The sequence below is a fragment of the Sinocyclocheilus grahami genome, unplaced genomic scaffold (genome assembly GCF_001515645.1).
Source record: "Sinocyclocheilus grahami isolate Dianchi unplaced genomic scaffold, SAMN03320097.WGS_v1.1 scaffold340.1, whole genome shotgun sequence".
NCBI classification, from domain to species: domain Eukaryota; kingdom Metazoa; phylum Chordata; class Actinopteri; order Cypriniformes; family Cyprinidae; genus Sinocyclocheilus; species Sinocyclocheilus grahami.
Window position 1 is genome coordinate 1,279,830 of NW_015505519.1, and position 17,945 is coordinate 1,297,774.

General features: G+C 36.4%; 2 protein-coding genes across 3 annotated transcripts in view; both read right to left on the minus strand.

Moving 5' to 3' along the window:
* mmut (methylmalonyl CoA mutase) overlaps nucleotides 1–6,694 on the minus strand; it is a 48,239-nt gene extending 41,545 nt beyond the window's left edge. Inside the window, exons 1-6 of one of the 2 annotated variants that reach the window (XM_016295815.1) lie at nucleotides 6,629–6,694; nucleotides 5,618–6,066; nucleotides 4,569–4,936; nucleotides 4,156–4,313; nucleotides 2,631–2,802; nucleotides 1,330–1,578 (exon numbers count right to left, since the gene is read on the minus strand). In XM_016295815.1, coding sequence (XP_016151301.1) covers nucleotides 1,330–1,578; nucleotides 2,631–2,802; nucleotides 4,156–4,313; nucleotides 4,569–4,936; nucleotides 5,618–6,023 — 1,353 coding nt within the window. In that variant the 5' untranslated portion in view covers nucleotides 6,024–6,066; nucleotides 6,629–6,694. Of the gene's footprint in view, nucleotides 1–1,329; nucleotides 1,579–2,630; nucleotides 2,803–4,155; nucleotides 4,314–4,568; nucleotides 4,937–5,617; nucleotides 6,067–6,560 lie in introns of both variants that reach the window. The other variant, XM_016295816.1, reaches the window with a different exon arrangement.
* Nucleotides 6,695–8,163: 1,469 nt separating this feature from the next.
* Nucleotides 8,164–9,083, minus strand: LOC107603105 (peptidyl-prolyl cis-trans isomerase FKBP1B-like). Its single transcript, XM_016295817.1, has 2 exons — nucleotides 8,962–9,083; nucleotides 8,164–8,874 (listed from the first exon to the last, which is right to left on the minus strand). The coding sequence occupies exons 1-2, from the start codon at nucleotides 9,070–9,072 to the stop codon at nucleotides 8,746–8,748; spliced, it is 240 nt and encodes a 79-aa protein (XP_016151303.1). The 5' UTR covers nucleotides 9,073–9,083; the 3' UTR covers nucleotides 8,164–8,745.
* Between the last annotated feature and the right edge of the window lie 8,862 nt (nucleotides 9,084–17,945).

Genomic DNA, 17,945 nt, shown 5'->3' on the forward strand with positions numbered 1-17,945 from the left:
AACTCTGTTCCTGAGCATTATAACCCCAATTTGCTATTGTGTGCTGCGCATTTTACTGAGGACAGCTTTCACATCACGAGTGAGTAGTGCCGGATTCGCCAAAAAGATTTTGTTGAAAGACGGAGCAAGGGGCGGGGCAGTACTGAAACACCCTCTAAGCTGTTCGCCAATCACAACGCACTGGGACAGCTAACCAATCACAACACATTTTGTTTTTCGGAAGGCGGACCTTCATGAAAGCCGGAACTAATCGAGCCGTTTGTGGCAGGCTGGGGGGGAAGGGATTTTAATAATGTAAATTATGTGAAAAATAATGTGTTTTTCGAACCACCAAGCATGAGAGCATGTTCTAGTACACCCCCAAAACAAAATCAAGACTTTGTAAAAGAGCATAATAGGACCCCTTTAAGTAACTGCTTATTTTTATAAGCATAAAAATTTCATAATAATAATAAGGATATTACATTCTAAATTAGTATTAATTTCAATAAATTCAAATAACAAATTATTTGATTTGTAATAATAATAGTAATAATATTTATACAATTTAATAAATTAATAAGTCAAGTCACATTTATTTATATATCACTTATAATACAATACAGATTGTTTCAAAGCCTAAACAGGAAAATAACAAATGTTGCAAATTTCACTAATTATGAAATGAATTCAATTTCAGGTGTAAAGCATCTCTGCAGCTTAAATTAAAACTGTATTAATAAAACAAAATAGATTTATTACATATATGTACTTCTATCATCATTATGATTAAATGTATCAATTATTTTATTATCATTATTATTTAACATGTACTTTGTAATATTTAACATGCATGTATAATAATAATGCAATTCATAATTATATTATTATTATTATTATTAATAATAATAATAATTTATATTGACCATATTAGCCATCCACCATATTTATTATTTATTTTAATTATAATGTTTATTTATTTATTTTACTTTATTATTAATTATAGTAGTTATAATATTATTATAAAAACACAGACTTTTAATACTGGCTAGATCATATCAATTACCAACCATAACATCAAAATTTGTATAAGCCAAAATTTCTACAGTGTATGTTGTCATTAATCATTTGATGTGTTTATCAAGTGTTTAATTACAGATCTAGATATAAAGTCAGGTGGGATTTTTTATTATGCAGACATATGAGGATAAAAATCCATTACCACAGATTATAATTAAATACAGTTGTCACCATTTACTATGATGCAAAACACATAAATAAGAACAGATTAGAGAAAGTTTATCAAGATAATAGAAGTTTTTTTAATGAGCGGTTCTCTATAGTACAAACCTTGAGTGCTGAGTTGTACACGTCATTGGTGAGGGCCTCCATCATGTAGGACCCACCCCAGGGGTCAGCCACCTTCGGGATGCCCGACTCCTCCTGGATGATGATCTGTGTATTGCGGGCGATGCGGGCGCTCTTGACGGTGGGCAGACCCAGAGCCTCGTCAAAAGAGTTAGTGTGCAGAGACTGTGTGCCTCCAAACACTGCAGCCATGGCCTCGATCACGGTACGGATCACATTGTTGTAAGGGTCCTGAAGAGCAAATGAGGCAGATTTAATCAGACCCATCAGAACATAATTTGTTCAAAATACAGCAGCATTTTGGAAAATGATATTTCACCTTCGGACGCAGCTACCTAGCATATCATCACAGAAATTTAAAGGGGTCATCGGATGCAAAATTCACTTTACAAGTTGTTTGAACATAAATGTGTGTTGTAAGTGTGTGTACACATCCATCCTATAATGATAAAAATCCCTATTTTAAAATCCCCTTTCTCAAATCAGGCTGCTCTCAGATTCCTGTCAGAATGACGTAGTTCTGCACAGGCCCCTCCCACGATAGTTGATTGACACTAGCGTCTTACCTTAGACCCGCCCTGAGTGAGCTGTCATCAGTCCCCCACTGTATCGACTCTAGTGCAGGGGAAGACAAGAACGTCTCCAATTAAGCGACTGAGGTGTTTTGTTGTTGGATGTAATAATGAATATAGCATTCGTCGTTTACTCCCGACATCTGAGACGCAGAGGATTAATGTTACTTTCGTTTTGAAGGGAATGTGCTGATCCCAATCTGCCTAAATGCATCTATGTTCGCGCGAATCATTCGTGATCCAGCTTCATCAACAGATGAAGTGAGTATAAGGGTTTTTTATGAATCTTTGCAAATCGCCTTTCCTAATAACATGCTAGTTAGCCAGTTTCACGGCTGAAGTTTACAGTCTGCTCGTCACCCCACAGAAGAGAGGGGCGGGGTCAGCAGAGCTCATTAGCATTTAAAGCAATATGGACTAAAATGGCTTGCTGAAAACAGAGCAGATTTTGACAGGGTAAAAAAGGTGTTTTTTACACTACCATTGAGAAATTTTAACCAAAGTATGTTATAGACTTTTCATTAAGACCCTAAAGAATCATATCAACTTGTGTAAAATGGGCATCAGATGACCCCTTTAAGAAACGGCCAACATATCATGTATTGCATGTCAAAAATGTGATTTAACACTTTTACACTTTACTGCACCACAGCTTGTTTAATGTGACAAAAAGCAGGCATGAACAGTTTGAGCCGAGTTCAGTGACAGTACCTGCTCAGTGAGGGACCATCCTGATGTCTGACAGTGAGTTCTCAGCAGGAGAGATTTGGAGTTCTTGGGTTGGAACTTCTCTTTGATAAGCGTCGCCCACAATCGCCGCGCTGCCCTCAGCTTTGCTATTTCCATATAAAAGTTCATGCCGATCCCCCAGAAGAATGACAATCTAAAAAGAGATCATGCATAAAAATCGCACTACATGCCTTCATACTGTATATGAAACCTTTAGAAAACCAATACATCAGCTGTGTTATTCTTCGTTGTTATTATAATTATAATTATGTATTATTAATAATAATTATAGTAGTTGAATTAATTAGAAATAATATGTATATGTAAAAGTAGTAATAGAATAATATCAATAATTAGATTAATATTTATTTAAACAATACAATTTAATATGTATTTCTATTAGTAGTAGAAGTGCAATAATAATAATATTTTATCAATATTATTATAATCATTCATTTGTAGTATGTAATGCTAGATTACCATATAATTCTAACTAACATCTTTGTAATGTATTAACTAATATGCATTAAATAAAATTATAGTAATTGAATTCATAATGTACTCACATTTAGTATTAGTAATAGCAATAATAATATTTAATAACATTTATACAATCAATACAATTGAATATAAATGTATTAATAAAAAAGGAATAAATTAAAATGGTATCAATGAAACAATAAAATAGATGAATTATTAAAATGCACTTCTATTACTAGTAGTAATAGTAGTATTCATTATTTTATACTCAGTATGATAATTATTATTCGTGTATTTTGTAATATATCATTTAATATGTATTTATTATTAATAAATTATTTTTAATAATAACAACTATCATTAATAATAATATCACATTTAATACTTTATTAATTTTTTTTATACATTTCATTAATTAGCAAAAATCCAGTAATTCAAATTTGTATTAATCATAAATCATGAATGAATAATATGTACAGTATTATTATTACTACTACTTTCTTATTTTATTATTCTTATCATGACCACATTGCATTGCATAATATTATTTAACAAGTATTATTATTATTATTATTATTATTATAGACCTTTTTCACATTTCTGGGTTTCTCAGAAGCAGAAGTCGTCAAAGCTGGGTAAACTTCGAGGGCAGTGAATGGGAGAGTACAACAAATTTTTTTTTTTTGTATTCCCTTTTGTTCAAAATGCAAAAGAAAAGCGTTTTCACGACTTTCAAAAGAACTGTTAACGGCAGTTATATTAAATTTACCGTCCCTCCCATAGACGCTGCATTAGAAACACCCTTGCATTAGCGTTAACTAACCTTTTTTTCTTTTTTTTGTAATTTGATGCAAAGGTGATAGAAAACAAAGTATAGTGTTATAAATGTACATACATTTAAAAAAAAAAATTTTTTTAATTTTTTACGTATAACGCATCATCACAGTCTTGTGAAAAGGGTCCACTATTATTAAGAAGAGAAGAAGTAAAAGAATATGGAAATGACAAAGTGAATTTCCAAGCTAACCTGGGAGCGAACTCATCGATGGTGAGTCCAGCCTTCAGTCCAGTTCTGCAGTACTCCAGTCCGTTGGCAATAGTGTAAGCCAACTCCAGGATGGCATCAGCTCCAGCTTCCTGTATGTGGTATCCACTGATGGAAATAGAATTAAACTTGGGCATATTCTGTAAGAAAGGAAATCCAATGTTTTACAGAGTGTGGAGGTCAGATACTGTCTGAATATCGATTCTATAAAGATGGTCAAAACTACAAGGCTGTACAAAGCACATGCTAGGATGCTGAATACTCTATCATTATAAGTCACTGGAAGAATAAAAAATAAAAAGAAATATGAGCGATTTAAAAACAAAAACGATCTGAGCACGGACAGTGGACTATATAAAAAAAAAGATATAAAAGTCCTGCCACTCAAGCCGTACCTTTGAGGTGTAGGCGAAGATATCAGCGATGGCGTGCATTGACGGCTCTGGAGGGAAGATGTAGGTGTTTCGCACCATGAACTCTTTGAGGATGTCGTTCTGGATGGTGCCGGTCAGCTTCTCCTTGGGCACTCCTTGCTCTTCTCCGGTCACGATGAACATGGCTAGAATGGGAATGACGGCTCCGTTCATCGTCATGGATACCGACATCTTCTCCAGCGGGATGCCGTCGAACAGCAGTTTGGTGTCTTCTACGGTGTCAATAGCTACACCTGCCATTCCCACATCCCCATGAACTCTGGGATTGTCAGAGTCATAACCTCTGTGTGTCGCAAGGTCAAAAGCTACAGAAAGGCCCTGCTGGCCCGCTGCAAAGGAAAAACTGTTTGTATTTGACTTATATCAAAGATTTCTGTGAGCCAAACCTTGACCTAAATATTTATTAGCAGTTCCTCTGAAATCTTAAGTTAATATTGTATAATAATTCAACAACACATTCATGGTCACATGGCATGCAAATAAACAATATTTGTATGATAAAATTTTTCATTTTAATATTATACATTTTTTTTAATTTTATATATTTATAAAAAATATTTTTTTATATATAGATCTTTTTAGTAAGTGTTTTGTTTTATATTATCTATTAAGAGAAGTCATTAGACGATTAAAAACATTTCTTAAGTTATAATATTAAAAGACTTTTGCACTATATAAATATATTTATATAAATAATTATATAAAATGTGTTTAAAAGTTTTTTATTTTATATTATCTATCAATATAAATTATTGGAAAACATTTAGTCTTCATCTTCTTAAAAGTATTTATTTTATCTTACAAAGTATATTTTATATTATAGAAAAATATTTATATAAATATAACAATCTTAATAAATGTTTTGTATATATTCAATGTTTTATTTTGACAGTTTATTTTAAAGTTATTTATTTTATTTTATATTTTTTTATGACAGTATTACTATATAACACAATATATAATTTCACTCGATAGTTTCACTCGGTAGTTTTAATGCTGTGACATCATACCTTTAATGTTATCCCTGTAAAACTTGTTGCTTTCCTCTACAGTGCTGAATCCAGCATATTGCCTGATGGTCCAGGGTCTGTAGGTGTACATGGTGGGGTAAGGCCCTCGGGTGAATGGGAAGACTCCCGGCAGCTCATCTTGGACCGCGGCGGTGTCTGTCTGAGTGTATACAGGTTTAACAGAGATGCCTTCTGGGGTCCTCCAGATCAGATCCTCAGGGTTTTTCCCTTTCAGCTGCTTCTTGGCCAGGGCAGCCCAGCCCTTGTGGAGCTTCACTTCATCTCTGTGTGGGGCGGCGGTACGGAGCGCTCTAGGGTGACGCTGGGGGTCAAGGGTCGACGATACAGATGCCCCCAGAAGTCGTCTGGCTGTCAAAGACACGCATGCCTTCCTTGCAGTCAACATGCTGTATGCATTGGGTAAAGCGGGTTTAGTTACTCATAGATACCTAATAAAAAGAAACAGAAAAATGTTTCAACATTGATAAATAGGAGTAAGAAATGAGAGATGAAATACGAACTGTTTCTTGAGCACATTAGAATGATTTCTGAAGGATCATCGAAGACTGGAGTAATGATGCTGAAAACTTAGCTTTGCATCACAGAAATAAATTACATTTTAAAATGTTAAAATAGAAAGCATTTATTATAAATTCTAGTTATTGATTTATTTGAATGATTCCACACTTTTGACCTGCAGTGTATCATTAATCCTGAATGTCACCCACAAACTATTTTATTATAATATTACATGACATTTATTACCATTAATCAAAGCATGTCACATTTAAAAACCGTATGCATCTCTGACAATGACCTGCTTTCACTTTTTGTCCATTAAAGTTTGCAACCTTACAGGCCTATTTAGATTATACAGCTTAAAGCTTTCGCATACTAACAGCGATTGATAATCTAGGACAATGTACGTCAAAATAACACCTACATACAAGCGGTGACATCATAATGTCTTAAAACAAAACGTTGAAAAACAAAACAATATCCATTTCTGACCTTGCGTTCTTTCTATTTACCAGACACCGACGACACACGCTCACTGACAGACGTGGTGCGTTCCAGCCAATCACAGTTAACAACAAACCAAAAACAGCCAATCAGCATCAAGCGACCTGCAGCTCTGACCCGGATGTGTAGTATATTTCAGCACGGAGGGTGAAGAGGCTTTGAATCAAAGGTTCCTTTTAATGTTTCTGAAATGTTCGGATATTATTTGTGTCTAAGAGCCGCCATAAAATAACAGTTATAGTTACAGTGATATAGTATAGTTAGTATGATATAGTATAGCGATACGACACCGATTATTTTGAGGGTTTCAAAATCGCTGTCATAATAATTTCTGCAGGTGGCGACATATCCCACTGTTTTTGTTTGTGAGGCAACGCTTCTCTATCTATCTATCTATCTATCTACCTATCTATCTATCCATCCATCCCTCCATCCATCCATCTATCTATCTATCCATCCATCCATATATCCATCCATCTATCCATCCATCTATCTATCTATCTATCTATCTATCTATCTATCTATCCATCCATCCATCCATCCATCCATCCATCTATCTATCTATATATCTATCTATCCATCCATCCATCCATCCATCTATCTATCTATATATCTATCTATCCATCCATCCATCCATCCATCTATCTATCTATATATCTATCTATCTATCCATCCATCCATCCATCTATCTATCTGTCTATCTATCTGTCTATCTATCTATCTATCCATCCATCCATCCCTCCATCCATCCATCCATCTATCTATCCATCCATCCATCCATACATCCATCCATCCATCTATCCATCCATCTATCTATCTATCTCATCCATCTATCTATCTATCTAGCTAGCTATCCATCCATCCATCTATCCATCCATCCATCTATCTATATATCTATCCATCCATCTATCCATCCATCCATCCATCCATCTATCTATCTATCCATCCATCCATCCATCCATCCATCCATATATCCATCCATCCATCCATCCATCCATCCATCCATCCATCTATCTATCTATCCATCCATCCATCCATCTAGCCATCCATCCATCCATCCATCCATCCATCTATCTATCTATCTATCTATCTATCTATCTAGCTATCCATCCATCCATCCATCCATCCATCCATCTATCTATCTTCATACAAAAACAAAACTGTAATGAGAAATGATTTTTAAAACCTGCAGTGTCTCGGCCTTAATAATGCCTTTATACAAATGCATATTAATTTTGGTTAATGTCTCACCTCCAAGTTACGATACACTGAATATTCTTACTGCCTGCTCTCTCTTATCTTACACACAGTTGTAGGAGATCAGATAAAATAATCAATAATTAATTAAAATATCAGTTCCAGTTGCAACAGCACAAAGATGTCAAAGAGTTCAAATATCTTTATTAAGAGCAAGTTGATAAAATGACAATTGAAGGTAGGAGATCAGATAAAATAATCAATAATAAATGTATCAGTTCCAGTTGCAACAGCACAAAGATGTCAAAGAGTTCAAATATCTTTATTAAGAGCAAGTTGATAAAATGACAATTGAAGCCAAAGCACTCCAACGTACATATTCAGTTTGTTCCATGTCCCATTTGTATAGATTTGAATGAGACTTACAGCAAATGTTTATAAGGGACAGATTTATATATAAAATGTAAATACAGTAACATTATCATTGTATCATATGCATTCAGCAGGATATACTTTTATCAAAAGTGGCAATGCAGACAGTGGTTGTTAATGCCCCTCAGAATTCAGAATTATAACCCATTACATCCTCCTGTGAAATACTAACCCTACCAAATTCACCAAGACAGTGGATTTAGTCTGGTACAAATTAAAATACTGATTGAATGATCCTATTGTATTCACATAGTTTCAGGAAAGTGTAGTATGAAAAAAAACACTTTGCATGAAACATGATGCCAAAATAGTGTTAAGGTCATGTGTAGAAAGATTCACATTACACTTATTGGCAAAAAAAACACACATGTTTATGCGGAGAGTGTCTAGAATATTAAGAAGGTTTTGTTGGTGGGGCGGGGACTCGTGTTTCTCCTTCTCCATTTGAGGACTTCAGCCCTGCATAAGCTAGTGGTTCACTCCAGTTTCAGCAGCTCCACGTCAAATATAAGTGTGGCATTGGGAGGAATGACACCAGGGTGTCCCGTGGCCCCATAAGCCATATCTGGGGTGCAGGTGATCTTCACCCGCTGACCCAAACTCATCTGAAAGTAGATGGAAATACTATAGAGCAAGTGGAAACCGACAGAAATGTTTAAGAATACATGCAGCACAGCATCAGGCTCAAATACCTGTGCAACTCCTTCCTCCCAGCCCTTGATGACTTCCTGTCGGCCGATCTTGAATTTGAATGGCTTGTTTCTGTCTCGTGACGAGTCAAACTTCTTTCCATTCTGCAGCATCCCTGCAATTAAATAGAAAACCAGATAAATACATAATTAGTTAGCACCATAACTATCATTACAACAAACAGTGCTGGGTTGTAACTGATTACTTGTAATCTGGAGTACTTGTACTTGCGTACTTGTAATTATATTATATTATACTTTAAAATATTCGTAATCAGACTACAGTTACTTTTTATTGATTACATATTATTCACACAGTAGCAACAAATTATTAATAATTTATGGATTCTCATTTTTTGAATTGTCCTTCCAGTTTTGTGGACATTCACACGAGGGTGTTGAGAAGCCACACAGCATCTGACAAAATAAACCATAATAAATAAAATATTTAATCTTTTTAAGTGTTTTAGTTTGATTGTTGTTTTAAAATGATTTATTGTAGCTTTACATTTTTATGATTTCATTATTACTTATGCACTTTGTGTTGTTAATAAAAACTAATGGAATATATTTCTTTCTCTTTATATTTTTATATCAATATGTTACAAGATTATCCTATTTAAATCTATGTGATCAATTAGATCAAAAGTAATCAAAAATAGTCTGATTATATTACCTAAAATGTGTAATGCAATGGATTGCATTACTAACTACAATTTTTGTCATGTAATTTGGAATCAGTAACGGACTACAATTTGTAAGTACATCTTATATTTTTTATATTTTCTGAAGTAAACAGGAAACTAAGCAGAACTGTTCAAAATGCAAAAATCTAACCCTAAAATTAAGGAGAAAATGGAACAGCACAAGCACAAGCCATTAACACATCTACACACATCTAAACAGACAAGCAGCTGACGAAGAAACTGCACAATTGCTGTTTCCAGGCTTACAGAAGACAGTAATTGCAGCACTGGACCTAGAGCTGAACAGATACCATCAGCACAACATCAAGCATCCACTTAACAGCAGATTCACACACTGCAACATGGTGGATAAAACACAGAACAACACTACTCTAAAACAGCAGCGGGTGAAATAGACAGTCCGCATCAACCATCCGGCATATCACCATCATACAAACAGACCCAATGATGCCAGCACATCGTACTCAGTCATGAGAAAGACACATAGATGATCCACTTCATTATTACATATGTCACTTTGTAAGTAAAATATATAATAGAACTAGATTTTTACATTTTCTCAAGCAGCTTTTGCAAAGGCCATGATGCTACAGTGCTCTAGATGGTTGTTAAGGTGTTTCTAGAGAGTTCTGGACAATTTTTAGGGTGTTGCTAGGTGGTTACTAGGGTGTTGTAAATGGGTGGCTGTTAGGGTCTTCTGGGTGGTGTTGCAGAGGTGTTCTGCATAGTTTGGGTGTTGCTAGAGTGTTCTAGGTAGTTGTTGGAGTCTTCTGGATAGTTTTTAGGGCCTTCTGGGTGGTTGTTATGGTGTTACTAGTGTGTTCAGGATGTATATAGCCAGCCTAAGGTCATCTGGGCGGTTTTTAGGGTGTTGCTAGGCGGTTGCTAGAGTGTTCTGGTGGTTGTTAGGGTGTTGATAAAGTGTTCTAGAGAGGATTTAGGGGTGTTGTGGTTGTTGGAGTGTTCTGGATAAGTTTAGGGTCTTCTGGGTGGTTGCTAAAGTGTTGCTAGGGTGTTCTGGACCGTTTTTTCAGAAGTTGCTAGGTGGTTGCTAGAGTGTTCTAGATGGGGTTTTTTTCTTTAGTTTTTTTGACGTTCTGGATATTTTTTAGGGTCATCTGGGTGGTGTTGCTGAGGTGTTCTGCACAGTTTGGGTGTTGCTAGTGTGTTCTAGGTAGTTGTTGGAGTCTTCTGGATAGTTTTTAGGGCCTTCTAGGTGGTTGTTATGGTGTTACTAGGGTGTTCAGGATGTTCATAGGTTGGGTGCTGCTAAGGTCATCTGAGCGGTTTTTAGGGTGTTGCTAAAGTGTTCTAGATTGGTTTTAGGGGTGTTGTGGTTGTTGGGAATGTTCTGGATAGTTTTAGGGTCTTCTGGGTGGTTGTTAGGGTGTTACTAGAGTGTTCTAGATGTTTTAGGAGTGTTGCTATAGGTGGTTGTTAGGGTGTTGCTATAGTGTTCTGGGTGGTTTCTAGGATGTTTTTAAGGTGTTCTGGATTTTTTTAGGGTGCTGCTAGGTTCTAGGTGGTTGTTAGGGTGTTGCTTTGGTGTTCCAGATGTTTTAGGGTGTTGCTAGGGTGTTCTGGGTGGCCCCCAAGTATGTGATATTCTGGTCTCCAGATATGGTTTAACTTTTTTTCGCTAGAATATTACATTTTTTATTTTGTGGCACAGAAGAAAAAAAAACATATTTAGTATTATAGAGATCAATGCTAAATTTATTTCTGTGGATTTTAACAGCAGGTCTACTGGATGTCCTGACTAAAACAGCACACAGCACTAAAAGATTCTTTGTTTAACTGCTTCGGGGAGTCTGCGGGGTGCCTCCAATCAGACAGGCGTGGTCCACTAACACACAGCTGACCCGCCGGAGGGAGCATTTCTGTGCTTATCTAAATCTCCTGTGGAATCTGAGCTCTTGTGATCCAAATGAACAAAAATAATGAAATATGAAACATTGGCCTAATTCGCCGGATTATTCGGCCGGTTTAAGTAGGTCACCCTTTGCCTCCGTCTATATCACAGGAAGGAAAAGAGAAAGAGAGAAGAAGACACAACCAATAACACTCTGGTCTGCCATGATTACAGTATGAGTATGTATATATAAGAATACATCATATAGGGTGCCAAATGTAAAATAAACATGTTAAATGTTTGTAAGATTTAGCAGCAAATGCTGTTCAGATTTGTCAATGTGCTTAAAAATAAATTTTAAATGTAAATGTCTCATATTTGATTGTTAATCAAAATTTAAATAAATTTGTATTTAACTCTTAACTAAAATATGAATAGGATTAATTGTATTTGATGGTTAAAATTAATCAGCTCAATTAGTAACATATTATCATTTACTGTGTTTTATTTTTAACCACTTTTTATATTTAATTCATCACCAAATTACCATGTTAAATAGACATAATTAATTTTAAAAATATAACAACAATTAAATATAAATCTAACATCTAAATTCCTGTCTCTAAAAAGTACAAGCTTCCCTGTGCCTACAATTTATATTGTAAGATGAGATATTTTGTTACACAGAATTAAATATCACAAGTCTACATTTCACTTTCAACACTAAGTGTATGAATAACCATCTAACTATGCTTTAGTGAGGACAAATGTGTCTGTGCTTTGTTTAAATGAGAGTCTGACACACCATTAGAAGCATTTATTCCTTACAGTTTCGTCCATGCCGAGGGAGATATGAAAGATCCCTCATGCAGAGAGATGGTTCTCGTACAGTACAGTATTAGCTTTCACTCCCCCCTGGACATAAATGGAGCTGAGACTTCCAGGAAGGGCCCTGCGCCAAGATATCTGCAGAGTGGGCTTCATTCCAAAACCTGACCGTATATTATAATAGCAGCTTGTTCTACTACAAGGACGAACTAAAGCTTATTTATGAATGAACTAAACTGACTAAATATGTCCAGTGTTGCTACAAACCTTTGGAACTTTTATCAGTCTATTTATAAATTAGATTTTTAAACATAAGTAGTGCTTGCCCATGCAAAACTTTACAGGTTGCTATGAAGTTGCTAAGGTCAGTAGCTTTCCAGAAAATATGTTGTTGCACCTCCGGTGAAATGTACTTATAAAAAATATGTCAAAAATGTACTTATAGAATATTTGTTCATTACTAATCACAGAATATATTGCAGCTTGTACTGTCTGCTCCCTGTTTTTATGGTGTTGCTAGGGTCTTCTGGAGATTGTTAGGCTGATCTGAATGCTTTAAGGTGTTGCTATGTTGTTCTAGGTGGTTGTTAGGTTACTGCTAGATTGTTCTGGGTAGTAGTTAGGGTGTTGCTAGGGTGTTCTGGATGTCCTTAATGTGTTAGGGTGCTGCTAGTGTGTTCTGGGTGTTTTTAAGGCATTGCTAGGGTGTTCTCTATGGTTGTTAGGGTGTTCTGGATGTTAAGTGTGTAAGGGTGCTGTTAGAATGTTCTTGATGTTTTTAGGGTTGTTAGGGTGTTCTCTGTAGTTGTTCTAGATGTTCTTAGTATGTACTGCTAGGGTGTTCTGTATGTTTTATGGTACTGCTAGTGTGTTCTGTATGTTTTAAGGGTGTTGCCTGTGGTTGTTAGGGTGTTGTGGATGTTATTGGTGTTGTAGGGTTATTTTTAGGGCATTGCTAGGGTGTTCTCCATAGTTGTTAGGGTGTTGATGTTTTAGGTTGTTTCTAGGGTGTTCTGGTGTTGCTAGGTGATTGCTAATGTCTTCTGGATGGTTGTTAGGGTGTTGCTAGAGTGTTATGGAAGTTTTAGGGTGTTCTCTGTGGCTGTTAGGATGTTCTTAGTGTGTAAGGGTGCTGTTAGAATGCTCTTTATGTTTTTAGGGTTGTTAGGGTGTTGCTAGGTGGTTGCTAATATCCTCTGGATGGTTGTTAGGGTGTTACTAGGGTGTTCTGTGTGGTTGTTCTAGATGTTCTTAGTATGTTAGGGTGCTGCTAGGTTGTTCTGGATGTTTTTTGGGTGTTGCCTGTGGTTGTTAAGGTGTTCTGGATGTTATTGGTATTTTGGGGTGTTCTGGATGTTTTTAGGGTGCTGCTAAGGTGTTCTGGATGTTTTAGGGTGCTGCATGGGGTCATTAGACCTGCAGTGAGTCAACACCCGGCTCATTACAAGTCACAGAATATGTCACAGCTTCTACTATCAGCTCCTCTGTGACCATGATAACAATAAGCGGTCATGTTGGGTGGGAGCTTTTCTTTGGCTAATGGATGTAGTGGGCACGAGCCTGATCTACTGACTAGCTTCACTGGAAAAAACATGAAGTTGTTCTCAGTTCCTGAGTCTGTGCGTGAGAGGTCGGTGGGAAAGAGTGTGAACCAGTCCAGCAGGCATCTATTTTTACCACGGCTTACAGTATCCGTCTACAAGAGCTGGCAGCCGGTTTCTCTCAGTCAGCGTCAAATGTAATCAGATGCACATGCTACCTGAATGCGACTGCCTCTTATAGATTTGTTAGCACATTTCAACTCGAAAACATGTCAGCAGAAAGCCACGTTAATTTAAATGGAGAGTCATCTCAATTATCACCAGTAAAATATGGAGTGCCAAAAGGATCTGTCCAAGGTCCTCTGCTATTTTCAATATGCATGTTGGCCCTTGGTAATATTATTAGAAAATGCGGGAGTAGTTTCCACTGTTATGCTGATGATACTGAATATGAAACTTCTAAATAATCTAAGCTAACAGGGTGTGTTAAAAATGTAAAAGATTGGATGACCAATAATTTTCTCTTATTAAATTTGGATAAGACAAAGATATTACTTATTGGACCAAAAGACAGTACACAGAATCTCTTGGATTACAATTTGCAACTAGACGGATGTACTGTTACTTCCTCTACAGTCATAAATCTGGGTGTTATATTAGATAGCAACTTGTCTTTTGAAAATCATATTTCCCATGTTACAAAAACAGCATTCTTCCATCTTAGAAACATTGCCAAGTTACGAAACATGTTACCTGTTTCTGATGCAGAAAAGCTAGTTCATGCATTCATGACCGCTAGACTGGACTATTGTAATGCACTGCTAGGTGGTTGTCCTGCATCTTCAATAAACAAGCTACAGGTAGTCCAAAATGCAGCGGCTAGAGTCCTTACCAGGTCAATAAAATCTGATCATATTACCCCAATTCTACAGTCTCTGCACTGGCTATCTATTAAGTTCCGTATCAGTTACAAAATATTATTACTTACCTATAAGGCTCTTAATGGGTTAGCTCCTGCGTACCCAACTAGTCTTCTACCACGCTACAATCCATCACGCTCCCTAAGGTCGCAAAACTCTAGACTTTTGGTAGTACCTAGAACAGCAAAGTCCACTAAAGGAGGTAGAGCTTTTTCGCATTTGGCTCCCAAACTCTAGAATAGCCTTCCTGATAACGTTCGGGGTTCAGACACACTCTCTCTGCTTAAATCTAGATTAAAGACACATCTCTTTAGCCAAGCATTCATTTGCAATGATTTGTATCGTGAAAAGCGCTATACAAATAAACTTGAATTAATACATATTCATATTTTTGTGGAAACTATTACTTTTTTCAGGATTCTTTAATGAATGCAATGTTTCAAAGAACAGCATGTTATCTGAAACAGATATTTTTGTAATAATGTAAAATCTTTACTGTCACTTTTGATTCATTTAATGCATCTTTGCTGAATAAAACTATAAATTATTATTTTTTTTAAATCTCTATAACCCCAAACATTTGAAAGGTAGTGTGTACGGCTGTTCAATAATTTCCATGCTAAATTTAATCTCACATTACAGCCTGCTGTGTGGTGACATGCACAACTCATTCCCAAAACCTGAAACCTTGGCTACATCCCAATTTCCAGACTATCCATACTATATAGTATGCCAGAATATGATTAGAGCATCATGAATCATAGTTAAACTGAAAAGAGAATGTGCCCAGGTGGTACAGTATACTATTTCCGGTGAGGTTTCAATGCTTGTTTTTTTTTTACTAATATTATTACCTACAAGCCCCTGCGCTATGAATGAGAAGCAATTTGCTGCAATTGAGACCAAAAAATGAAAAAAATAAAAAATTACATTTTATTGTATAAACACAAGCAGCTTGGACAACAAAACATTTCCAACATTGATAATAATAATAAATGTTTTTTTGGGCACAACATCAGCATATCAGAATGATTTCTGAAGAATCATGTGACATTGAGATAAAAATGTAAGTTTTTACTGGAGTAAAAAAATTAGCTATAGTGAAGGAGCTGATAATTCAGCTTTGTCTCACAGGAATAAATTTAATTTTAAAACATATTCAAATATATATATGGATGAGAGCCAATTTGCTGTGGTTGACTGAGAGACAATTTTGGGTCTATTATTCCATTAGGAAAAAAAAGGTTAAAGGGGTCATATGATGCGATTTCAATTTTTCCTTTCTCTTTGGAGTGTTACAAGCTCTTGGTGCATAAAGAAGATCTGTAAAGTTGCAAAGACTAAAGTCTCAAATCCAAAGAGATATTCTTTATAAAAGTTAAGAGTCAGCCACACCTACCTAAAACGGCTCGTTCTAACACACCCCCACATACCTACGTCTACATCACTATGTGGGAAGATTTGCATAACGTCGCCCAAATGTTCACGCAAAGAAAGAAGGCGTAACTTTTATTCTGGCTGTGGTATTGTTGCTGCCGCCATGTCGTGAATGCGCTGTGTGTTTCGTTGTGAAAGCAAAACTACTTTGTTTGGCCGTCCAAAAGAGGACGATATCTGCTTCGTCATGCCTGGAGCTGATCCGTGCTGGTCGCTGAGGAAATACTACATCCAGCCCGGGCTCGTCACATGTGGTTGCGCAAGCCCTCCGGACACTCCTTCGTCGAATCCGCCGCCTCTCCTCACTCAGCCCGCCGGCCATTCCTCACTTTATCCCCCGGCCTCTGCTCACTCTAGGCCGCCGTGTGTGACGCTGTGTTTCTGCCACCCTAATTTAATCTACAAACCCCAGAGGTATCGATAAAATCACATTGGGAATCTATGAAGCAGCTTCTACAGTCATGATGAGACCTGGGTTTGGTCTTAGACTTCATCTGCAATCCTCTGAAGAAAGCGCACGTGTGTGGTGAGGGTGGTGTCTGATTAATGTGTGGGAGCTGGACAGGAATGTGAGCCACATGACAGCAGGCCGGTGGGGGTCAGATAGGATGTCAGTGGAGAGCAGCCCACAGACGCAAGAGACCCGAGCAGAGCGAGAAAAGTGAAAGCGCCATTACATGGCATTCATTCCTGTCACTGGTGAACCCATTGAGTTTGATGACTTATGCCAAGAATTCTACGTCTGAAAGGTGTCAAAATCAAATGAGCTCATGGTCGCTCCAGCACGTATTTACAGAGTCTAATGTTCGTTATAATAATTCTCATTATTATGACTCCTACTAGTTCATATAAAATCAGGCTCTCAGCTCTAAATTCAGATAGATCTCATATCAAGCATGCAGAACACGGGTTGAGTTTTTAGAATATTAATAGTGTCATTTGTGTTTAGAATATTATTAGTGTCAAAGTGAAAGTAAAGTACAGACATATTAGGGCTGGACAATAATTCAATATCAATATGTATCGCGATATAATTTTTTTCAATAACGATGCTATGATTTTTAAACACATTTCCGATATTTCGACGAGAAACCGCTAGTTTTATCACTCTAAAAGCGCCTCCTGCTGGCAGACATTCAGTTTGCATTTTCAATAAGCCCGTCTCCAGCAACATTTCCAGTTTTTGTTGTTGTTTAATTATTATTTCTTTTTCTGCAGCGACTCGGAGCACGTTTCATACCCATTTTCTGGCTGAAGCACATTTGTTTCAATCTATAAGAATAATCAGCCTACACTACCAGTCAAAAGTTTTTGAACAGTAAGATTTTTAGTTTTTTGAAGAATTCTCTTCTGCTCACCAAGGCTGCATTTATTTGATCCAAAGTACAACAAAACAGTACAATTTTGAAATATTTTTACTATTTAAAATAGCTTTCAATTTGAATAGATTTTAAAATGCAAGTTATTCTCCATTACATGGCATTCATTCCTGTCACTGGTGAACCCATTGAGTTTGATGACTTATGCCAAGAATTCTACGTCTGAAAGGTGTCAAAATCAAATGAGCTCATGGTCGCTCCAGCACGTATTTACAGCGTCTAATGTTCGTTATAATAATTCTCATTATTATGACTCCTACTGGTTCATATAAAATCAAGCTCTCAGCTCTAAATTCAGATAGATCTCATATCAAGCATGCAGA

Bases quoted from the DNA above. Each gene is read 5' to 3' on its own strand.
- LOC107603105 (XM_016295817.1), bottom strand. From the start codon at position 9,072: ATGCTGCAGAATGGAAAGAAGTTTGACTCGTCACGAGACAGAAACAAG. The intron at 8,875-8,961 runs GTATTTGAGCCT...ATCTACTTTCAG, and splicing joins GGGAGGAAGGAGTTGCACAG to ATGAGTTTGGGTCAGCGGGT.